Raw genomic sequence first — 9388 nt, 5'->3', positions numbered from 1 at the left:
GCGCTTTTCAATTGAAAACAGACATCATCTTTAGGGAGATTTGTCATCTTTAAAGACTTCTGCACGCCATTTCTCGACCCGCTCTTTCATTTGAGCCCAAAAAAACATTCATATCTTGTCTGACATCTCTGCTACAAATTCTGGTCATCAACTCTGGTTTTCAGTTGAAATTGGAATTTTTAATTTCCACAATAATAGGAGTGCATTGACGATTTTTTCTTAACTCGCAAAAATCTTCAAACAATTTACTACCAATTGGTAATAAAATTTTTTGGAAATAATTAAATAGGGGGGATAACGCCTTTTTTTCAGGGGTGATTTTTCAAAAATTTATTCTAAAAAGAGGACTAACTATCAAATGTTTTTTATTAGCTCGCAATTTCCTTCAAAACTACTTCAATGAGGAAAAAAATAAAAATTTGGAATATCTATACATGAGGGGCTAATTGATCGGATCTTTTCCTAAGGATACCTTCAATACCGAGCCCTGTGTAACCACCTTATCATTACTGTCCATCCGAGCATTTGTCCAGAAATTTTCATGTCCATTTTTGTTCCACCACGACTCGTACTGCCCCCATTTTCCCCAGAACGTGCCCAAAACGGTATTTGTCCATCTGAGATTGTTCAAACACCCCTCCCCCCCGTGTTCGTTATCGTTACCGACGAGGCGTGACACCAGATAAAACTTATCAAATCACGTCGTGAAATCATCAGTGTGTGTACACCAGCCTGACGGATTGTCAAATCGTACTCGTGTCATATTCACATATCCAGTAACCTCCAGTAACACTCAATCTACAAAATTCCCAACAATGGAGACATACGAGAGTGTTTTGCTCGTGAAGTCTGAAGTATTCGTCTTTAAAATACCCCCGAGGCCCTCGAACAGAGGACACAGGTAAGTGAAAATACTGTATTTCATGTGACCCTTCACTCACGATCTATCGTATTTATTTTACCGTTATTGCACCTGCAGTTTCTCAATGACAGGAAACGATTTCCTTGACAGTCATGTGGCATTCTCCACTCAATAGACCCCAGCAATTCACTCCTAATGCTTTAGAAAAAATATTGTATTTCGAATTTATTTCAATGTTGATGTTATCACCACTCTAATCAACATGAACGATAATTTTAATGAAACAACTCGACTAGATGTAGTTGCTCCCGAAAGCGTGTAAAATATATATTTTTTATATTTTACCCCTTTTAAGTATACAATACGTCCAGCCGATCCAATTTATGTCCATTTTTTTGGATGAAACCTCTTCATCATGAGAATGGAAAGATATGCCTACGTCCCATGAACCGATTTTCTGGAAAGTCATGTGGCATTCTCCACTCAAACGAGTCCATTAATTCACTCCCCACAATTTAGACGAAAAACAGTATTTCCAATGTTGTCGTTATCACCTCTCTAATCACCAGTCGCGATAATTCCCATCACTCACAACTGTATCGTTCAGAGCTGCAGATTGGAACCTCCATGAGCCCTCGTGGACAGGAAGGATGCGGCTGGTATCTCAGGGTGACTCAATAACACTCAAATTGGAGGACAAAATATCAGGAGAACTCTTTGCAAAATGTCCCATAGACACATACCCAGGAATAGCTGTAGAACCAGTGACCGATTCGTCTCGTTACTTCGTCCTGAGGATTCAGGATGACAATGGCAGATCAGCGTTCATAGGGGTGGGCTTTCTGGACAGATCCGACAGTTTTGATCTTAATGTGGCGCTCCAGGACCACTTCAAGTGGCTGAAGAATCGCGACCAAATTGAGAAGGAGAAGGAACAGCCCAAGCAGGAATTGGATCTGCGATTCAAGGAGGGTGAGACCATAAAAATCAACATGAAGATCACGAAGAAGGACGGAAGCGAGGTGTCCTCTAAGAACAAACAGCGTCCCCAGGGGGGATTGGGCCTGCCACCTCCACCTGGAGGGGTCAAGATCGCCCCTCCACCACCCAAGACTCCAACGTCATCACCTGCTCACAAACCAGCGCAGAATCAGGGTGGCTCCGAGTGGGGGGAATTCGCCAGTGCATCTCAGGGACAACAGCCAGCAACTTCCCCTGGATCGACCAATGCCAGTTGGGTACAGTTTTAATTAGCCGATGATCTCTGCACGTTCTTATTCAATTCGATTGTCAAATCATGTTGTGAAACACGTTTACTTCGCACACAGAATCTAGGATTTGTTGATTATCTGATTTATCGAGAGGGGATTGGAATTTTGAGTTGAAGTGGTGAAACGTAACAGAACAGAACAGAATGTTAAATATGATTTTATCTCGATACCAAATGGTTTTAGGAGAAAATTGCATAGAGAAGTTTTTGTTGCAAATTTTTGCAGCTGCAATAGAGGTTTTGGGACATTTTTTCGTTGAGCACTTCGTTTTCGAGATGCAGAGCAATTACAGTAGAAGGAAATTTGAGTTGATGTTTTGTCACTTCACAATTGGAGGGATAAAATGGAATTGGGTACAGAATGGAATTGCATCCTCGAATTGTATATTGAGAATGTTTTCCACGTGTACGGAGGATGGATTAAAATTCTGTTGACAGTATTAGTTCTATGAAAGCACGAGTATTCACAGAACTCATCATATTTACCATAAAAACCCGTATTAGCTTCCTTCCGTCGTTAATACCGTGCGAGTATCAATTTCAGAGAAAAGGTCATGTGGTATACATGCCAGTTATGATAAATTGCGAAATGTTTGAAAGAAGGAGTTGAATGCCTGCTGTACCCATTCTGTTCTGTTATGTTTACAAACAATGACATGCATGTAGACTTTATTTTCGTTGCAGCAAAGAATCTTCACATGCATTTAGGGGCGAGTGGGGCAAAATGGACACTTGGGACTATTTTTCAATTGTTGATTGAATTTTCGATGAAATTGGACTATTTTTCGCTGTTGATCAATTGACTGTTGAACATTTATTGTTTTATTTAAAACACACATTGTTTCACTGAATTCGTAGAGAATTTCATTGTTGAAAATTGAAAATTTGATGGAAAAACGAATGGGAAATGTAAACTTGAGTTGATTATTCCATGAAAATTAATAGAAATCAGAGAAATTCAGGTGAATGTATTGAAAATTCAAGTAATGTAGGAAGTTCTTGCCTTGCGCCTGCTTAAAAATGAGGAATTTCACTGAATTCTCAATAAAATCTGAAATTTCACGATTTTTTCCCCTAAATGGAATTCAGTCCATGAAATTTCTATTTTTTTTAGCAGTGCAATTAACAGAACAATTGCGTTTTGCATCAACAAATAATGCCAACTGTTTAGACTTCCCAAGACCTCATTTAATGACTGAACTCAATTGACGAATTAGTTTCTGAATTGCGAACATTGAGACGAAAGTAAAGTCTCCATTTTGCCCCAGCCTCCGCTCCCTTGATAAAAATCCCCCAGAGCCTCGAAAGATCGTTTGACCACGCGAATATAGGGCCTCCTTGCCACTGGCATTTGTACATAAATGATTGATTAGACGATCGACGTCTTGCTTTAAATTATTAAAGCCTAACAATAACGAATTAACAAATCGATGACTATTCACAACTTAATGTCTAGCGCCTGTTGCTTCCCCCCCTTTAATCTCGCTTCACAGAGTCAATGATATTTTTTGAATGATTACAAAGTGGTATATATATTCATTCTTCGGTGAGCATGCTTGTTATTGATCTGCGTTAAATGCAAATCAACCATTTTACTTTGTAAATAATGTTGCCCTTTCCTTTCGACTCAATGTTATCTTAATGATGTTTGGATGGTAGAAATATTGAGGAGATATTTCCGAGTATGTGGATGAATATGGAGGTATCTGATTATCGTGATCATGCCTGGTTACACCGGATGCAGATGAATTAATTATGAAATTTAAAAGTTCAGTTCGTGGAGTACTAAAATCCATCGTTGAGACTGATGGATAGTCCCGTTGTTCCCCCGGATTCAATGCAATCCTCCCAATTATCCAAATGATTGACACAAGAATCAATAATGAAGAAAAATGATATTGTTATACAATAGAATCACGAGATCTAATTAGCAGTAGTTGTAAGGGAAATGATCGCTTGTCGATCGACGACGAATATTGTGGACAAAAAAAATCATATATCATTCCCATGTATATTTTTCTGGAAATAAAATGAAACAATCTGAATAGTCATATTTTTTTAAGTTCCATGGGTAGAATTGTGTTGAAGAGTTCGTGAAATCAGCTTCGAAATTAGGCTGACTATTGTAGAGATAAAATATTGAATAAAAAGTACATGAGAAATATCGTTACGTGTACCTGTTGTATTGGCCGAGCCAAATCATATGTAAATAGTTAATAAAACTCACTGTAAGATCGTTCAGCTGAGTAAACTCAAATTAAAGTACACAAGTTAAAAGGGGGAAAATGAGGCGGAATGATTTTTTTTACTTTTTAGGTTTTTTTTCGTAGTAAAAGAATTATTCAACACTGAAAAAGTCGGATATACTCATTCTGCCTCAATTTTTCCCTCTCAACCCCAAAATAATACCAAAAAGAAGGAAAGAAAATTATAAAAACGACAGATTGTTATCACATTCTATTGTACTGTATTCTTCTTCTGATCGTCAATATAATAATCAATAAATGGCATGAATTAGCACTCTCGCACAAATTAATACTCAATAGGGAGTCATGGCTGCTCGAAACTTATGGATCTATCACAATTCATCGGGTTCTTTGTATCTTTCATTTTTTATTTATCTGAAATCATGTTTTTTCGGATTATTATATCGTCAGATTCTAAAAGTCAACAACGTTTATGGCGTGGTACATTGAGCCGTAGGCCTCGCATTGTTAATGTGCGATTTAGTTGACGCTGTACAGGCCGTTGAAGTTGATCAGATGAGAGGGTCATGTTCTCGTCGTAGTCTATGGTGCTGAGGACGACCAGAAGAACCCCCAGCACCTAGAAAATTCGGGATAGCCCAATTAATTAAACAAATGACTTTTGTTCGTTAATAGATAACGCCAATTATTTAAACCTTATTGGCATTAAACCTATTTCTGGTGAAATTTCGAATGTGGAAATTTTTTTCACGATCAACAAAATAGAATTTTGATTGATTATGATTGATTTTTTATAGATTACCTATAAAACAATTCATAAATTGCAAAGATTCTATTAATCTTTTTCAAAATTACACGTTTTATTTATTTTTTAATTATGAAAATCTGTACTAACAGTTTGAAATAGCGAATTAAATTTATTTATGTTGATGATATCACTTCTAGTGCAGCTAGACATATTTTATGCCAAAGAAGTTTGAACTTTTGGATCCTTAGGGATATTTACTCCCTTCAGATATACAATACATCTAGTAGATATAATTAATTTAATTAATTCATTTATCATTCATTCATCATTTTTTTAAATTTTAATTGAATTCAATTTTTTTATCATTTAAAAAAAATTAGAGTTTATAAATTAACTACAGAATAATTTTTAAACTCCAATCATTCTATAAATTTTCTTCTGAAGTGCAATTTTCATTTCGTATATCTTCAAAATTTCTTCTATCGATTTCCGATCGCGAATTAATTTTAACGAAACTTTAAAACTTTTTGAAACTTTAAATAATAAATTGTTGCGAAATGTAAAAGAAGCTTTGAAGGAAGGCCAAAGCACTTTGACATCTTCAATTGAAAGAAGAAATATTTTTTTCTTACCAGACACACAATAATGAGCAATGTATAAACATGTATGCTAGCAGTGGGCAAAGAATCGACTTCCTTCAGAGCATCGGCAGCCTCTGCTAGATCCGGCTTCAACTCCAAGGCATGTCGGAGGTGAACAGCCGCCTCTTGAAAGTGGCCATAAGCCTGACCAGAATAAAAATAAATGAAAAAACTTGCAAAATGTTTCATCCAAACAGGTGAATTAATCATGGAAGGATTGATTAATAGACTAAATGAGTAACGTAGTATAGCCCTTTTACTTTGAATATCTGTCCCAGAGTGAGGTACTGCTCCCAGGCATTGCGATCCGGTGGCTGCAGTTCCAACGAACGTCTAGCTAAGTAAGTCGCGTCGTCGAGGTACTGCAGGACCATTAGAACCCTTGCAAGATTCAGTAGCACCTCGGCATTATGAGGCGATACAGCCAGTGCTCTCCTGAAACACTCGATCGAACGTTCAGCATTGCCCTTTATGCGCCAGAAATTGCCAATCTGGTTGTACAATTGTACGGACTTTGGTTTCTGCAAATAATCCATTCGGGTAATTTAAAATCAATTATCCACATGAATGATTATTTAACAATAATCGTCATTCACTCCTCATCGATTGATAACTATAAATGATGAATGCAATTTCCATTCTTTCCACTTTTCGAATGATCATTTTAACCATTTTGTTAAGGATACTCAATGATAATTCTTTTTTGTCGTCGCAAATTATTCATTATATGAATTAACAAATATTAATAATCTTCATTCACTCTTTATTGATTGATAACTATAAATGATGAATGCAATTTCCATTCTTTCCACTTTTCGAATGCTCATTTTAACCATTTTGTTAAGGATACTCAATGATAATTCATTTGTGTCGTCGCAAATTATTCATTATATGAATTAATAAGTAATAATAATCGTCATTCACTCCTCATTGATTGATAACTATAAATGATGAATGCAAATTCCATTCTTTCCACTTTTCGAATGATCATTTTATCCATTTTGTCATGATTACTCAATGATAATTGATTAGTGTCGTCACAAATTATTCATTATATGAATGAATAAATTGCGAAATAGTCCTTCATGATGGATATAAATTTATTAAAGTGAGTTTAGGGCGATAAATCACATCAAAGTGCCAATGAAAAAAAAATTTCAAATGATTGTTTAATGAAAATGGGCCTGCGGTTGTTTTTCGTCAAAGTACCTCTCTCTTAGCTTTCTTGAGACGTCTCTCCAGCAGATCAATGTCGACATCCTCGACCTTAGTGCTTCCCTTTTTAAACATAAGAGCAACGTGTGGCTCCGGCACCAGCGGATGCTTATTTCGATTGGCAATGCCCACCAGATTATCGTAGTACGTGTAATTCACCGGTTTACCGCAGTCCAGGACAATGTCATCGCACTGCTGGCCAGTTGCGCAGACACTCTGTTCACCGGTGCCACCAGTCGACGATGATATGGTCTCAGTGATGTTCGAGGGCTCGGTCAATCCGTAGGACATCAAGCGTCTGCCAATTTTTAGGTGGAGAATATTTAAGGGGCTCTTTTAAGGCTGGAAAGCACAGCAAGCCACACACAAAACACTAACTACGGGCAAAAACAGAAAACTACGGTTAAATACGGTTTTTATCGCCTGGGAGTGGACATATTCGACTAATTAATTTTTTTTAATGAAGGGATGAATTTGAGATTGATTTTTATTTGGATGAATTCAATCAATTTCATGAACAAAACTTTCTAAATACGTACAAGATATTTAAAATTATCTAAATCTGCAGATGTCTAATTTTTTATTTACGAATATTGGAGTACCTTTCACAGTTCAATCCTCAATCACAAATTTAAAAAAAAACAATAAATAAACAATAAATTTTTCACAAGCAAAAAAAAATTTTTGCTTGTGAAAAATTTATTGTTCATCAGTTATTGCATAAGTCTTCAGGGAAAAGCAGGCGTTTAAATTCTCTTGTGATTCCCCAAACTTTTCCAAACGATTCAAAGTAGAGATTAAATTTAGAATCTTCAGAGTTTGAAAAATCAATTCATTGCAAAATTTCCTAGACAAAAAGTTGATAATATAATGTTATAATAAAAACTAATGAACAATGTGAACGTGAACATGAATTCAAACAGTTTCATGAAGATATCCGATAAATATTTATGGATATCGAAGTATTTTCTTCGAATTTATCAAACATTTCCTAACAATTCAAAATGGACAATCAAATTCGAGACCTTCAGAGTTTGAATATCAAATTCATTGCAAAAATTTCGTCAACTAGGGGATTAATGAAGCTTAAATACAGCTCTAATATTGAATTACAAGATTTCTGAACAAAAATTCCTGTTCAATTGTCGATAGCTCGACACTGAAATGAGGAAAAATAACTCGATATCAAACACCAGACGAGTAATATCAATAAACTAAAAATCTAGTAATCAACGTAATCCCCTAATGAAAAAAAAATCTCATCTCTAATAATATAAATGCAACAATCAGGACCGTGAACATCACTTCTAGAAGCGTGTGAAGTGCACTAAAAACTAATTCCCATAATAAAAAAAATAACAGAGGCATGCAGTCCCCTCCAAATAAAAACGAATAATATTAAACTCTAAACACGTGAAATACATACAGAACAGGCCATGCACACAGCTCACCGATCGGGATTTCCCGTGACAAAGCTATTGTACTCGTTGCAGTAGACCTGGAGTTTCTCCCTGTTCTCGGTGGCCGCTGTTTTGCTCCAGCCCTGCCCGTTGCTGGAACTGACAGTGGTGGCGAGGATGTCGAAGACGAGATCATCCTCGACGGAGGAGGCGAACTGTGTCGCCTTCACAACACCGTCTGCACTGAGCCTCCAGGAGGTGCGACTGTTTGACAGCCGCACCTGAAACACCAGGAGACATATCGCGTAACTCGCGATTCGCCTGTCGGCCCACATTCCCGGACTGCTGTATCTGGAGGAATTCGCGGACAACTCGAGTGATGAATTTTGACGTAACCTTAACACTAAAGGGCCCATTGACCAACAAAATAAATGGGGAGAGTGGGGCATGTGATGTGAAGTCAGGTGGTGATAGCGCGCATGCGTTTATTTGGATGGAGGAAAATACATTGTTTTTTCATCTGTTTTGCATTTATCATGGGACGCAAAGGCGTTGTTTTTTGTAGGCCTTCAGGGATAATTGGAGGAAATGATAAGGGGATGACGTCGGTGAATGTCTGGGTGTCGTCCCCAAGTAGCTCCGCAGCGAAATGTTGAAGCGATGTGAATCATTTTTTCAGAGACCTCAGGTTTTGGCGAATATCTTGAAATTGGAGGAAGATAGCGAAAATTTTGTCAAGATGTTTTTTGTAGAGCGGAAACAGAGCAACAAAAAAGGTGGTGAGGAAATTTTGTCTGTCTGCCTTAGATTCAGAGATATTCACCAAAAATGAAGCTTCGAATTCAATTAATTTATCTCGTTTCGTGCGCTCTTCTGACGGGAGAGGATTAATTAAATATAAATTAATTAATTCTCTATTATTATAGCATCCAAGAATCTGGAAGCCCTAGGAAAAATCCATGAATACGTAAAAAAACCGCAGAATTAGAAGAAAGCAAAATGTCTGACTCCAAAAATTGCAAAATTATCTCTTTAATGAGCAGAA

At 36.9% G+C, this 9388-nt stretch overlaps 2 protein-coding genes across 2 annotated transcripts; one reads left to right on the top strand and one right to left on the bottom strand.

Moving 5' to 3' along the window:
* Positions 1–652: 652 nt before the first annotated feature.
* LOC107042670 (NECAP-like protein CG9132) lies at positions 653–4652 on the top strand. Its single transcript, XM_015263819.2, has 2 exons — positions 653–901; positions 1470–4652. The coding sequence occupies exons 1-2, from the start codon at positions 816–818 to the stop codon at positions 2110–2112; spliced, it is 729 nt and encodes a 242-aa protein (XP_015119305.1). The 5' UTR covers positions 653–815; the 3' UTR covers positions 2113–4652.
* LOC107042663 lies at positions 4577–8766 on the bottom strand. The gene is made up of 5 exons (XM_015263810.1): positions 8395–8766; positions 6938–7241; positions 5989–6249; positions 5720–5872; positions 4577–4958 (listed from the first exon to the last, which is right to left on the bottom strand). The coding sequence occupies exons 1-5, from the start codon at positions 8757–8759 to the stop codon at positions 4800–4802; spliced, it is 1242 nt and encodes a 413-aa protein (XP_015119296.1). The 5' UTR covers positions 8760–8766; the 3' UTR covers positions 4577–4799.
* Between the last annotated feature and the right edge of the window lie 622 nt (positions 8767–9388).

Source organism: Diachasma alloeum, unplaced genomic scaffold (assembly GCF_001412515.2).
Source record: "Diachasma alloeum isolate Michigan unplaced genomic scaffold, Dall2.0 Dall_scaffold_00179, whole genome shotgun sequence".
NCBI lineage: Eukaryota > Metazoa > Arthropoda > Insecta > Hymenoptera > Braconidae > Diachasma > Diachasma alloeum.
The sequence above is the reverse complement of the archived record's forward strand: the minus strand, read 5'-3'. Positions and strand labels throughout refer to the sequence as shown.

Coding starts and splice junctions, on each gene's coding strand:
- LOC107042670 (XM_015263819.2), top strand. CDS start 816: ATGGAGACATACGAGAGTGTTTTGCTCGTGAAGTCTGAAGTATTCGTC. Junction 902..1,469: donor CCCTCGAACAGAGGACACAG/GTAAGTGAAAAT, acceptor TGTATCGTTCAG/AGCTGCAGATTGGAACCTCC.
- LOC107042663 (XM_015263810.1), bottom strand. CDS start 8,759: ATGGGCCCTTTAGTGTTAAGGTTACGTCAAAATTCATCACTCGAGTTG. Junction 7,242..8,394: donor GTCACGGGAAATCCCGATCG/GTGAGCTGTGTG, acceptor AAAAATTGGCAG/ACGCTTGATGTCCTACGGAT. Junction 6,250..6,937: donor TCAAGAAAGCTAAGAGAGAG/GTACTTTGACGA, acceptor GATTATTTGCAG/AAACCAAAGTCCGTACAATT.